At 33.5% G+C, this 15,507-nt stretch overlaps 1 protein-coding gene across 1 annotated transcript in view; it reads left to right on the top strand.

Moving 5' to 3' along the window:
• The window catches only part of LRP1B (LDL receptor related protein 1B), a 1,919,366-nt gene that overhangs the window by 1,669,049 nt on the left and 234,810 nt on the right, over positions 1-15,507 (top strand). The window contains exon 60 of the mRNA XM_090279551.1: positions 2,529-2,728. Within this exon, the coding sequence (XP_090135677.1) occupies positions 2,529-2,728 (200 nt within the window). The remainder of the gene's footprint in view (positions 1-2,528; positions 2,729-15,507) is intronic.

Here is a 15,507-nt window from a genome sequence, read left to right as displayed (position 1 = left end):
TGGAATCGCGAGCTGACAGGTTTGGTCTGCAGGCAGGGGTGCTCCCATGCCTACCCTTAAATAGAGATGTCTGTGCTTATTGCTGTCCCGCCACCGTCACCAGGTCACCAGCACAGCTTGACCTCTCTGCCTCAGCTTCACCCCTCCTACCCGTCCGGACAAGCACCACTTCTTTATAACTTCATATGTTGGACTTCTGTGTAGCTTTATTTTCTAGAACTTCTGGTTATTTCTAGTTTTGTGGTAGTTGAATTCCTCCTTAATTGTGGAGGGAGATGAAGCATGTCAGTCTAGGCCTCCATCTTGGCTGGAAGTCTATGTATGTATATTTAGTTCTTAAAAACATCAAATGGTTGTATAGAACACAATAAATTTGGTCATATATAATACGTGTGAGAGAAGTTTGTATAGTAATATTACCTTTATTAGGAAAACAAAATTGCTATGTGTGTATTCCCAAGATTCAGGGGTCAGAAAGGCAAGGAGAAAAATTCTAATTTATCTCAATTAGCTAAACCATCTTTTGATTTTTAGTTCCTTTGTATTCAGTGTATTCCCTTTATTTATCTGCCATTATCTCTAGTATAGAAGCAAGGTGCTTCTCCATAAATTTACTAGAAAAGAACAGATTGTGTCTTTCTAGATGTATTTTACTGACCTATGTTGGCTTTTCAAAATAGAAATATACTAAAAATAATTCAAGATTTAGCTTTACAAAATAAAAATATACTAAAAATATTTCAAGATTTAACAAAATAGACCTCATTAGTTCTAATGACTTGAGATATTCAAAATATATTCAGAATAACATATATATACATATATATACATATATATACGCATATATACATATAATATATTATTATATAATATAACAATATAATATATTAATATAATTATTATTATATTATTATATAATATAACATTATATTATATATTAATATAATAATATATAATATAATATATATTATATATTATATATATGTATATATATACATATATATGTATATATACATATATGTGTGTGTGTGTATATGTGTATATATATATATATATATATATATATATATATATATATATAAACCTTAGAAATTCCAGTATTACTTTTATGCAAGATTGAGTGTGATACTTCCAGTCTCAGGTTTGCTTTCAAGTTTTGGCTCTAAGAGTTCTCTTTAAATTTCTGGTCACAAAATTCTACCTTCTGTTCAGTCTTTTTCAAGTATATAGTTCCCAGTTTTATTCCATGCTTAATTAGGACAATAATATTTTGGCTAGCAAAGGAACATTTTTATTATCTTTATGATCCATTATCACTTGCTTTTATGCATACACCCCAAAAATAATTGTTGATGCAAAAATGCACATGTCTTGTAATAATTATTTATTGTATTCCTGTGTTTGGTAATATTTTTTCTAAAAATATTAATCTGTTTTAGTGACTGAGAATTATCAATTAGAATTTTTAGAAATATTTTAACTTAAGGTAAATATTTCTGTTTTAAATCATAAAGTATAATTTTATACCATGTTATTTTAATTATATATCTTCAAATATGAATAACTAATTACCAAGGAGTTTATACATACAAAAAAGAAAAGGTCTGGAAAAATTAATTTGGCTAACAGATTTTGGTTTTAAAGTTGGAATGTGGAAAATCCATTAAAGATCTTCTAACTCCAATTTTGAATAATAAAAAGGAAATATTCAAAAAGATAAAGTGACTTTTACCATAATAAAAATAAATGGTTTAATTAGAGAGACATTTCTAATTAATTTCTGTACAAATACACACAGACATAATACACATACATTATTTGTATATTATGGGGTAAATATTTATATTTAATGCAATTACTTTTAGTACCAATGTTACTTTCTTTATTTTACTGTTTATTGTCCACTGTCTAAAATACTGTACTCTAAAATTTCCAATAATTTAAAGCAGTGCTGTTTCATAGACTTCTCTGTGTTGGTGGAAGTGCTCTATATCTGTGCTGTTGGATATGACAGCCAGCAGACACATGGTTATCAAATACTTGAAATGTGGCTAGTGTGACTGAGGAACAATGCAGTTCACTTAATTTTATATGTATTTAATTAATTTAAATTTAAAAAGTCACCAGTAGCTAGTGGCTAACATGTTGACCAATTTCAGATTCAAGCAATAATTCATTTAGAATTTTTTTATAAATGAAAGACCAAGAGAGAATCATATATCTGGGCAATTTTATTCTCCAACTTTATAGATGTGTTTTAAAAGTTTACATATGTTAATATTATATATTATATATGATTTTATATACAAACTGAAACATGTTTAAAATTATATGGACATTTAAAGCATGTTATGTTTTACTAAAAAATTATTGAAAAAGTTTGCATTGAAATATGTTTCTTTGAAGCTACAATTCAGACAAATACCAAGAATTTATTTTGAGAATAGCTGAGCAAAGAAATAAAATATTGTGTGAGATTTTACTCCTGAAGAGTCTGTAAATAAATGGCTATTGACTTTCTTCCCTAGGTATTTGTATTGGATTGACTGCTGTGAATATCCTCACATTGGCCGTGTTGGAATGGATGGAACCAATCAGAGTGTTGTAATAGAAACCAAGATTTCTAGACCCATGGCACTAACTATAGACTATGTAAACCATAGACTCTACTGGGCTGATGAAAATCACATTGAATTTAGCAACATGGATGGATCTCATAGACATAAAGGTTGGTCTAGTAGTACAAAAAATTCAGTGTTTTACCACTAAATAAAATATTTATTTTAAAAAATGTATATGTCCATTATGTATACTTTCATCAAAAACATTTCTTAATTTAATGTTAATTATTGTACTCTATGATAATATTGGTAAATAAGAAATAAGATATGTTTATTTAAAACTTCTATAATCATGCATGAATATCATTTTGACACTCTTTAGATTTTCTTTAAGTTTACTTTCCTAAATAGTTTTGTAGTAAATAGAAAATATTTTTATGTTAATATAAACATGTATTCTAATTGAATTGAAATAAAATAATATTTGCTTGTAAACATTAGGTTATTATTGCCATTTGGTAGGGTTGAGTTTTCTTAAAACAATAAGTGAGAGTATACATTTTTTAAACTATATTTTATTGATTATGTTGTTTTAGTAGTCCCAATTTTTTCCCTTTTCTTCCCTCTTCCCAGTACCCCCCTACCCCCAGCAACCCACTCCCCTTAGTTCATGTCCATGAGTCGTGCATATAAGTTCTTTGGCTTTACCATTTCCTATATGATTCTTAACTTCTCCCTGTCTATTTTGTACCAATAATTATGCTTCTTAATCCCTGCACCATTTTCCCATTTCTCCCCTTTCTCCCTCCCAGTTGATAACCCTTCAAATGATCCCTATACCTATGATTCTGTTCCTATTCTAGTTTGCTTAGTTGGATTTTATTATTATTTTTTATATTCAGTTGTTGATAGTTGTGAGTTTGTTGTCATTTTAGTGTTCATAGTTTTGATTTTTTTTTTTTTAAATAAGTCCCTTTGAGATTTCATATAATAATGGCTTGGTGATGATGAATTCTTTTAGCTTTACCTTCTCTGGGAAGCACTTCATCTGCCCTTCCATTCTAAATGATACTTTGCTGGGTAGAGTAATCTTGGTTGTCAGTTCCTGCTTTTTATCACATTGAATACTTCTTGCCAGTCCCTTTTGCCTGCCAAGTTTCCTTTGAAAAATCATCTGAACGTCTTATAGGCACCCCTTTGTAGGTAACTCTCTGCTTTTCTCTTGCTGCTTTTAAGATTCTCTCTTTATCTTTCACCTTTGGCATTTTAATTATGGTGTGTCTTGGTGTGGTCCTCTTTGGGTATAGCTTCTTTAGGACTCTGTGCTTCATGGACTTGTTTCTCTATTTCCTTTACCAAATTTGGGAAGTTTTTCTTCATTATTTTTTCACATAAGCTTTAAAGCTTTTCCTCTGCTCCTTCTGGCACCCCTATGATTCAGATGTTGGCCCATTTAAAGTTGTCCCAGAGTTTCCTAAGCCTCTCCTCATTTTTTTCAATTATTGTTTGCTCCTTTTGTGCTAGTTGATATTTTTTTTCTTCCCTATATTCCAAATCATTGATTTAAACCCCGGTTTTCTTCACTTCACCATTGGTTTGTGTGGATTTTCCTTTGTTTCACTTAGCATAGCCTTCACTTCTTCCCTAATGCAATTGCCATACTCAAGCATATCTGTCAAGCCTGTGAGCATCTTTATCACCAGTGTTTTGAATTCTGAGTCTGTTAGGTTAGCTATCTCCTTGTTTGTTATGTTGGCTAACTCCTCGTCACTTAGTTCTCCGACTGGAACCTTGATCCATCCCCCTTTTTGGGCCATACTTTTCTGTCTTCTCATCTTGACAGGCTCCTGTGTTTGTTTACCTTTGTGTCTTAGGTAGAGCTGTCACTCCTGTTATGTTCTAAGGGGTGGAGCCTTAGGCATTCATCAGTAGAGGGCGACCCATTTCACCACATTGTGGTGCTTTATGTAGGGAAGGGGTCAGATAGAGAACAATGCCACTTGCTCAGCATTTTCCCCCTTTCCAGGCACTTTTTCCACTTTGTATGGGACTGGCACCTCTCAAGCTGTTGCCCTGGCCGTCATTCCCAGAGTGGGTGGGTCTGTGGATGTTCTAGAATTGTGCAGGCCTTTCAAACAAGTGGACTCTGCTGAGAGACTAGCAGTTTCTTCCTCTGCCCCAACCCCCACTGGTTTGCACGGTGAGAAGCAATGAGGCTTGATTTTCCCTGGTGCTAGGATTGTGAGCTGCGCAGTCTGGTGAGGAGCTGGGAACACTCCCCAGGTGTCCCTACCCACTTTTTAAAACATGTGACTGTGCTTCCCACTGGCCTGCCACTGCCGCTGCTCCCACCACCACCACACCACGTACTTTATGCCTGTGCTCTGCTCCTCCTTCCTGTCTGGATGAGTATTTCTTTTTTTATATCTTTGTTTGCTGGACTTCCATGCTGCTTGATTTTCTGGAACTTCTGGCTGTCTCTAGTTTTGAGGTAGTTGTATTCCTTCTTAATTGTAGAGGGAGACCCAGCATGTCTGTCTAGGTCTCTCCTTCTAGGCTGGAAGTACAGAATATAGTTTTTAAACACGATGAAGCAATATTATTTAAAATTTACCAATTATATTACTTACATGCTTAAATTTAGTGTTATCTATACAATGGCAATGAAAATTAACATGGAAACAGCTTTCAAATAGAATAGCACTACAGAATGTTTATAATTTGAATATGAATGAATATATAATTTAATATGAATGAAATAAAAACTCTAAGTATAAAACAAATGAATTAAGTAATTGGATATGAGGGAGGTAGCATTAAAATTAGAAATTGAGGAGAAGTCAGAGAAAAAAAGAGTTGTGATATGGGAAGTGAGAAGATCTATGGAGAATGACATAATATAGAAGAATGCAGCACAGATGATGATGAAATAGATGTAACAGAAACCACAAATAATTCAAATAAATACTCAAAATATTTTAGATGTAGGTGGCTTTTTAAGGATTAGGTTTTTCCCCAAATAAAGAATCAATTTTTATTTATCTTTAAATGACCTATTGTCACCTTTGCTGTTAGGTGTTTTCATTATCAAATATCTCTAAAGAAAGCCTACACAGACTGTTTTTATTCTCTGAAATAAGCTTAGAACAAAAGCCCTGGAGGAGAGAGAGAGGAGGGATGGTGTAAAAGAGCATGAGGCCCTGAAAATGTATGGAGCCTTGAGAGGATGAGACCACTAAATAAATAGATAAATCTAAAAAATAAATAAGTAAATCTTACTAAAGCCACATCATTTCATAATTCTGCCCAAGTCCCTTTCAACAAATATATCCTTCTAACTAAAAATGCTGATAGCTTTTAGAGGTTATTTTTTAATGGTAAGAAGATTTAGTTATGACAAGCGTAGTGGAATAAGTCACCTATAGATAGAAAAATATTCATCAGGATGTAATCTAAATAAAAAAATGATTTAAAGATCATGTTAGATTTTTAATATAGCAAAAGTAGTGTTGACAAGTCAAAATCACACTTAGTATACCTCCTTGAAAAAATCAATAATGTAATATTTTGCAAGATTCTTAGATAATATTTATTTTTTGTGCCATCAGTATTTTCTCCGTGTAAACACGAAGCTATTTTTAGCATCTATATACAATATGATTTATTGTGAATATATTACTTTGTGCTAAAATTTTACTTCACAAAAAATGTAAATAATTTCGTCTTGATATTACAGCATCAAATATTTGCTTATTTTATTTAAACCTTACTGTTTGAATAACAAAAACTATAGTTAAAGACATTGTGTATTTAACACTATTGATTCCACTCCCTACTCATTATTTGTTTTATTTTAATTTTTTAAAATTTTATTTATTTATTTTCAGGGAGGGGAAAGGGAGGGAGAAGAAGAGGGAGATAAACATCAATGTAGGAGAGATACATCAATTGGTTGCCTCTCATATGCCCCCAATAGGGGACCTTACCCACAACCCAGGCATGTTCCCTGATTGGGAATCAAACCAGCAAGATTAGTTTGCAGGCCGGCACTCAATCCACTGAGCTATACCAGCCAGGGCCCATTCTCCATTCATTATTTTTAAATTATGTCAGATATGTAGGTGACTAATTCATTGAAAACTTAATACAAAATTAAGTTCCTATAAATGAAGTATTTCTTAATCATAGCACTTGTGGTGACTTTGGGTAGAGGGACGTACATAGCAAAACAAAATGGTACTAAATCTATTAAAGAGTGAAATACTTACTTGAAAAATATACAGATATGATGTTAACATTTTAAAATTCAGTTATGAAAATTCCTTGAGGCTTCAGGATGGGGTGGGGGCAGGAAAGTGAAAGAGTTGCTTCCTTATCAGGTGTCTGCCAAGATCTGAATGCAAGCCACTAACCACCTTGTAGTTACTCGTCATTGTCGTCAGCAGCCGTCCGTCTCGAGAGACGATGGTGTAGCTTCTTAAGAGTCTATCTGCACCGCCGAGAATGGTTGTGCAGTCTGACTCGGGAGTGACACGGTATCTGTCTCCTCCCGTGTTGAATCAACATCTTGCGATGACGCTGGAGTGTCCTCTCCAGTGAAGCTGAAGCTACAGAGCCTGGACAGGGTGATATGGAGGGTCTGCTGTTGCCCATGCAGCAGACGCCCCCTCTCTTCGCAGCTGAAGGGTCCAAGGGAAAGACGGAGTCAATACAGCTTGGCTTCAGGTGCGCCGCAGGAGTTGCCCGTGTTGACTACAACGTCAAACCGCCTTAGGGACTCCGGCTCCGGATTTTCTGTCGGGGTTTACTCCCTTAGCCTTTCCCCTGAAGAGGTATGCCTCAAGGCAGCGGAGGTTTTTTGGAGTCAGAGTTTTCCTTCTCTGCTTGTAGTTACTAATGAGCTACTAATTGTAAAAAGCCTGAATTATGCCAACTCCACATCCAAAGAAAAAAGAAGCATTTATTTGCCATGTTTGTGAAGAGAAATAGGACTTTTCTGCTCTTTGCATTTGCCCCATAAAAACATAGAGAATGTTGTTTCCCAGGTGTGTATTTTGAGGTAGAAAATAAGACATATCAATAATAACTTGTTTATTATTTTGGTCACTAATTTTTTCTCTTAACTAGACTAGTATTATTGTTTTCATTTATACTGTATATTAAAACTGGAGCCAGAGCTCATCAACAGAGTGGGATACATCAATCCTGACAAAGTAATTTGAAATATGAAGGATATATGACAAATTTCAGAATTATGGTCCTTTTTCATAAGTCAATTTTTTATAAGGGAGAAAAATTAAGTTGTGAGTTGCACTTTACATTTCATAAAGCTTTCTGATTTAAACCATGCATTAATTGCATAAATGAAGCATTATTTTATTATCATTTGTCTAGCTCTAAATAATAGATCAGATTACTTTTGAGGTACATCTGACTTGCAATTTGCTTGAAAATTACCATCAGTTTTTTTTGCTACCTTTTTTATCCAACACACTTTCCTACCAAGTCTAAACACTATCTTGCAAAAGTTAATAATAATTATAACAATAATAATAATAAAAACAGTAGTCAGTTTACTAGTTTAGGAACATTAAGGTGCAATCTTAGTCACAAGGGTCTCTATTTAATGTCAGTGCATATCATTCTACTGCTTTTTACTCCAATAATTACATAATAATATGAAATATCATAATACTAATATTGTAATACCATAGATTACTATGCATGCTACTGGATAACTGAATCAGTTTATTTTAAATCAAGTTTTCATTAGTTTATTTTTTTCTTTGATTTCTTCTCTTTAGATCTACCCATTCATTTATTCATTCATTCACTTATTCATTCACTAAACATTTACTGATTATTTATTTATTTATTGTACTACGGGTTATGCTAGGCCCTAGAACTATGCAAATAAGTAATCTGTCTTTAAAGCACTTTCAGTTTAATGGAAAATACTGATGAGCTGATAAAAATGTAAATTAGCTTGGGGTTAGAAGTATATGCAAAATATTATAAAAATGCAGATAGGAGTAGGGAAGTCTTTGCTAAAGTGAGGGGTTTTTTGAGAAGTTACAGAGACCAACTATTGCAGAGAGAAAGGGGGTTCTTTCACATGGCACCTCGGTGTAAAACCCAACAACTAGTGTTGAGGAAAACAGGTCTTCATCTACAGTATTCCAGCCTGGGGAGGGCAGTGAGCACTTCAGCTCAGAGCCCTGTTCTCCCACGGGACCCAGCACTTCCCTTGCTCCCCAAAGGGCTAGAAGCCAAAAACATGCCCAGAAGTTCCCCATCCCTTATCTGTCAGCTGCCTCCTTCAGGATCTGGGGTATGTTGTTATCAGCCTCCATATAACAGTCCAGGAAACCATGTGTCGTGTTGCACTGGATCACACATGGTTTTCTCTTTGCCCTTTCAAAGCTGCATGGAGTTCTTCTAGCCAAAATGCCTGCCACCTATTTTTTAATCCCTGACCATGGCCTGTGACACAGTGGGTGTGGTAACTAGTTCTGACCATTCACAGAACTTTGTGCAGGCTCTGTATGCTCTTTCCTCACTAATTCATAGTCAAAACCTCTCCCATCTTCTTGGGGCCTTGGAAGAACCAAATCTATTTGCATAACTAAGACACTAGCTACCAGCCATACTTATGCAAATACGTCTTAAAAGCTGTACCCTTCTCCCCATCCCCCAACCCATAGGCTCTGGGGATTTTTGGAGACCCTGCTCTGTAACAATACTACAAGCTCTCCATGTGGAGAAATACATGAAGGGTTCTTCACACAGAGGGAATAGCATTTGCAAAGTTATAATTGAGTTTTGAAACAGCACAGGGTTTTGGCTATGCCTGAAAGTCTTACAAGAGACAGATAATGATACTAGATAAACAAGGGCAAATTGGGGCCAGATTGTGACAGGGCTTGTATGCTAAGTAATTTGGAATTTATCCTTTAGGTCATAGGGAGCCATTGATGGTGTTTAGTTGATAAAGTACTATTATTAGATTTGACAACAGCATAGAAAATGAAAAGACCCTGGAAGGGCAACCAATTTAGAGGTTGTTAAATTATTTTAGGAGAAAATACTTGAAGTGATTATAGCTGTGGGAATGGGGATAAAGTTTTATGTTCAATGGTTATTTAGCAGCATAAATAGGCAAGATCTGTAAGCTTGAAATAGCAGAATTATGGGTGGTTGAGTTACAAATATTAAGTGAAAGATTTATAGTTCTATCCACTTAGGAAAAAATACCTCTGTTTTGATGACAATAATTTCATGTACAATTCTACATTTTTTAAAGAATTAAAAATATAAATACTAAGTATAACTTAGAGATTATTCTTAAAAAGCTCTGTTTTGATGAGAGTTACATTAATTTTAACAAAAGTGTCAACATAAAAGGAATTCTAAGGATGTGTAATCATTTTCTATCGTATCTTTTCCTAAAAAGCATTTCAGAACAATGGATAGTTTACATAGAAGTAAGGTTGCACCTGAGTGAATCTCTCATTTTCTATTTTCTTTTGAGCTGTAAAATATGCCCAGTGAAAGACTTGAATATTTCAGAGTGTTCTTCAGATTGAAAATTTTAATTTTTAAGTTTATATATGTCTTTATAGAAAAGGGAAAGATTCTAAATAATAATATTTTTCTTGTATGACTGTATACTTGGGACTGATTTCTAACCACCCCCAAAACACAATCCTTCTCACAGACTTTGGCTTTTAATTTGGATAAGATGTTATAAATCTTTGCTGAAGTACAGATTTTTAAGTGAAAGCATATTTTAAGAATGGAGAGAACAAATCCTTAGGATATTAAAAGAAAACATGGGAAACCTGAAGATGAGGGTGCATTAGGGTGAGATTTATTGTTAAACAGCTTTTTAACCATGAAAAGTGTATGTAACATCCCTGGGTCTCATCTATTGAAATAAGGGTGTTGGGAAAAAAGACATCGAAGGGGAATTCTAGAACTCAGATTCTACATTAGGTAGGTCACACAACCCTTTCATAAACTTTGCCAAATCCAAAAGTTTTAACTTCAGGTTTATCTTCAATTTAACCCCAGTAGAGGTTGGAAATACATAATAATCAAATGCTTGCTCAACTAATTCTTGATGAAAACCTCAAATTGCCAACACAATACCCATTTATCTGAGTACTATTGCAAGAGTTATTAACACCCTTTACTGTTGAACACTATGAACTGATCGAATCAATGAGAGAAGAAAACTTATCTCTTTGAGCATTACATTGTATTAAATACTTTGTACATACTCTTTCATTTTCTTAGCTTTCAGTGAATTTTTTTCTGTTGCTGGGGACCCAAGAACTGGAACCACCATATTATAAACTAATGCTTTTATTAGAAGTGTACTGTGTTCAGGAAATCTTGCTTGATGTCTTACATGCTCTTATAGTCATTCCATCAGGGAATACTATGCTATAAGTAGCATTAGAGCCATTTTGCAGCAAGGGAATAGGTTTAAAGAGACTAAGTTACTTCTCCAAAGTCAAATAGCTGATAATCAGGAGAATCAGAATTTGAAACAATAAAGATCTGCCGATTCCAAAGCCTGTCTTCCTTCCATTATTCACACTGACTCCTTGCTTTTAAATGGGTGATAAAAGCTTGTTGCCTGCTTGTTCATAGTTTCTAATATCAACAGTTATAGCATAAATGCACACTCATACACATAAAGGTATATCTATACCTGAATTTCTTCAGATTGATTTAAACAGTAGACCACAGATAAATTGCAAAATATAGAGAAACAAACAAAAATGTAAGTCACCATAATATAATTTCTATAAAAAGCATTTCTCTTATTAAACACAAATATTTTATTTTTTGTTTGTTAGATGGAGTGAACAAAGCAATGATGATGCTTAAAAAAAGATGCCCTGCCTCAGTGGGAAAGTTTAATGTTACAGTTTGCTATTCCAAATTAACTACATCTCCTGCTCATACAAAACTTTAAAATCTTACTTAGAGATTCATGTCACAAAATGTATGAAATTTGGTTGTAGTAAAGATTTTTTGTCATTGATTTTATGCATTTCAAAAATAGTACCCTTTCTAAATGGAATGTCTATAAAATAGGTAACAATAACACTTGAGAAAAATTTTAGCAATAATTTTACATATCTACCTTAACTTAGAGATCCTACTTTATATTTAACGAAAGAAAACTAAATATCAGAAAATTCAATTTAGGCCACAATTTCAATCTGTTTTCTTGTATTAATGTACATAAATTCAGATATAGTTTTCCTCACTTTCTGTTGTGCCATTAAACTTGAAATATGTTTTACATGTAGTTATTTAAAACAAATACTGAAAATACTGTGTGACTAGAAATAACAATACAGTGAACTAAGAAAAGGTATCTTGGACCTAGAACTTTAAAATATATCAGTTCTAGTTGTTCTTTTTTTTTTTTGTTGTTGTTCTTTTTGTTTTTGTTTTCAGAATACTCCCTATTGAATGATTTAACTTTGTATTAAAGCAGTTAGTTGTGTACATATTTTATCTAACATACTGGAAAAATATATACTTGCAACGGCTAATTTCTTTGAAGAGTAGTGGTTGCATATGATTCTAAACTATAGTTTATCACTGAACTATCTTTTATTTTGTGGAAAAATTATTTAAAATCCCATGTAATTATGTTGACTATGGCTTTTTATTTGTTTCAGTACCCCAAGATTTGAAGATCCCCATATTGAAGTGTCAGTATTGTAGTCCAACTCTATTGTTTGTTTTTGCTCTGGGAAACCAATGTGTGTTGTGAGGGGGCAGTTCTGTGTTCGGATTTAAAAATCCAAATCATAATTCATTTAGTTATTGTCTAAGTTACATTGGAAAAGAAATCCAGATGGCGTAGCAGAAAATATATTTAAAGGGTTTTGTTCTGAATGGGAAGAAAACACTTAAAAAGACAGAGGGAGTGTTTTGTGCTCATATATCCTGAAACTCATGGTTGTTGCATTTGGGTGTTCATGAAATATAATTATCTATTGAAGTCCACCAAAAAAAGTGTAGGGAATAAAATAAATGCTACCCTATAATTTTACAATATTATTGAGTGTTTATTTTTTGGTTAGATATTGCATTTGATATTTTTTCAAAAAGTTCCTATAATTTCTAGTCCATTACAAACAATAGACTTTACAGGCTATTTTATGCTAACGACATTGATGTGCTTCTGTTTACAATACAATAAAAGTTAATGGAAGGGAGCAAAACACAATTTGGTTTCTATAGACATGTTCCTAAACCAGTAAAATAAATTGAAATTAACTGTTGTTTCTAAAAAGTCTTAGAATTTCAGTATTAATTATGTCTTTTAGTTTTGTCCTTTGAATAAGACAAGTAGCATTAAATTATGTACATGTTTAAATAGACTATTATTTTGCAAATGTCATATATGTTCCATATATTATTTTTAAATAGTGAAATTTTAAATGTTAACTTAGTATGAGTTTCAGCAACTTTCAACACATTATCTGTCCTAAATACAACACACAGGGGCATTTGCAGACTTGGCTTTGGTCCAAGTTACTCTCTAATTTAGTATTTGATGCACTATAGTTCAATATTTCATCTGTAGTTTAGAACTTTTAATTAGTGATTTTCTAATGTATCATAAAGGAGTTGGTTGATGTTGTAACTGAGGTAGGGAAGGACTATTCTTATTTCCTCACTTATCCTTACTTATTCCTAGTACTACCTACAATACATTTGAAAATGCTTGTAATATGTTACACTTATCTCTTTTTTTTTATTTTACAAGCATATTTATAATTGTAAAAATGTGGAAAACCAGATACTGTATTCATGTAAATGGCTCTTCTTGATATCTTCCACAAATGCACAGTGATTTTCAAAGGCTTCAGCTTACATTAAAACTAACAAACATTTTCCTAATGCATATGTATGTGGAATATCATAAATTATATATAATATCAATGATCAGCTCTGAAAACACATTTCCAAATATCTTTGAAGGGTTATATCATCAACAGAAAAACCTAGAAAGTTTTAAAGCCACATAAATATGTCTTTACCAAGTACACAGAGAAGGAAAACTCTGACTCCAAAAAACCTCCGCTGCCTTGCGGCATACCTCTTCAGGGGAAAGGCTAAGGGAGTAAACCCCGACAGAAAATCCGGAGCCGGAGTCCCTAAGGCGATTTGATGTTGTGGTCAACACCGGCAACTCCTGCGGCGCACCTGAAGCCAAGCTGTATTGACTCCGTCTTTCCCTTGGACCCTTCAGCTGCGAAGAGAGGGGGCGTCTGCTGCATGGGCAACAGCAGACCCTCCATATCACCCTGCCCAGGCTCTGTAGCTTCAGCTCCACTGGAGAGGACACTCCAGCGTCATCGCAAGATGTCGATTCAACACGGGAGGAGACAGATACCGTGTCACTCCCGAGTCGGACTGCACAGCCATTCTCGGCGGTGCAGATAGACTCTTAAGAAGCTACACCATCGTCTCTCGAGACGGACGGCTACCGACGATGACGACGACCAAGTACATGAAGCAGCGTTGCTTTGTTTACTTCAGAGACTGGAGAGCAGTATCATTACTGAGAAAAGATATAGGCACAGTCTAGTTTTCAAAATAAAGGTACTGTAATCTGCATTATATGCTTTATAAATTTTCATATTCTTTAACAGGAATATTTTCTGTATTAAAAAAAAATAATCCTCATCCAAGGGTATATTTATTGATTTTAAAAAGTGAGGAAGGGGGAGAGAGAGAGAGAGAGACAGAGAGAGAGAGAGAGAAAGATCAACAGGTTGCCTCCCAAAGGTCCCCCAACCAGGGATCAAACCAGGAACCTAGGTATGTGCCATAACTGGGGATCAAACCTGCAACCTTTTTGCGTAGGGAATTATGGTCCAACCAACAGAGCCACCCAGCCAGAGCAGAAATATTCTTTTTAAATGTTAAATATTAAAATGGCATTATTTGAATTTTATTATGAATAATTTAAAAGTATATAAGTGAGGGAGAGGAAAAGATTGAATTGTATTAAATTCAATATTATTTATCTATACCAAAAGTATATATTATTTAATGAGACATGTGGACAAAAGGAGGCAAGAAATACTAAAAATGGATGGACACAAAATGCCTTCACCCTCTTAATGATGGCTTTAATTTAAAGAAGAATCCTAAATAATTTATATATTTTGCCTTCAAATATTACATTCTTTTAAAAAGTAATTTTTAACACAGTTAAGTATTCAAATATGAGTTATTGCATTAAGGAAGGAAATATGATTATTATTGGGACATTTGATCAGTGTGAGTATTCAAAAGGCAGCCTCATTTCTAAAAGACTCCCAGGTAGGATCAGCTTAAATGTGCTATGCATTATGACATATGCTGAATGCAAAAACTTCATATTTTCTCCCACTCAAAGCCTTATTGGTGAATAAATTTTTTGTAACATTCTGAAATTTTTACTGGAAAATATAAATTTTGAACAATTTATAATATTTGGTAATGTTGGCTATTTTTAGTGTTCCTGCCATTTCTTAATGCTTTTATTCATTTCAAAAAATGGATTTTGGATCCAGTTGCTAGAAATTTTCTTTGTAGTTCAGTTATCATTAAGTGGGTTGTATTAAAGAGTGGGCAGGAAAAATTTTCTTGGAAATATTTGTTTAGATGGAACGTTTTTTACTCTTTTGTAAATGATTCAGAAGAAATAATTATTTAAAAAAATTATTATGCAATTAATATAAACTTGAAGGGCATGCATAATTACTGACAAATAAAAAGAAATCTATTGGCCTTAAGTTTGCATAAAGCACACTCTGTTTTTTTTTTAACAAGGTTACTTATTTTATTTTATTTATCTGTTTTTAGAGAGAAGGGAAAGGAGAAAGAGAGGAAGAGAAACATTAGTGTGCAGTTGCCTCTC

Source organism: Furipterus horrens, unplaced genomic scaffold (assembly GCF_987537825.1).
Source record: "Furipterus horrens unplaced genomic scaffold, mFurHor1.1.pri manual_scaffold_1, whole genome shotgun sequence".
NCBI lineage: Eukaryota > Metazoa > Chordata > Mammalia > Chiroptera > Furipteridae > Furipterus > Furipterus horrens.
This window is presented reverse-complemented; position numbering and strand designations above follow the sequence as displayed.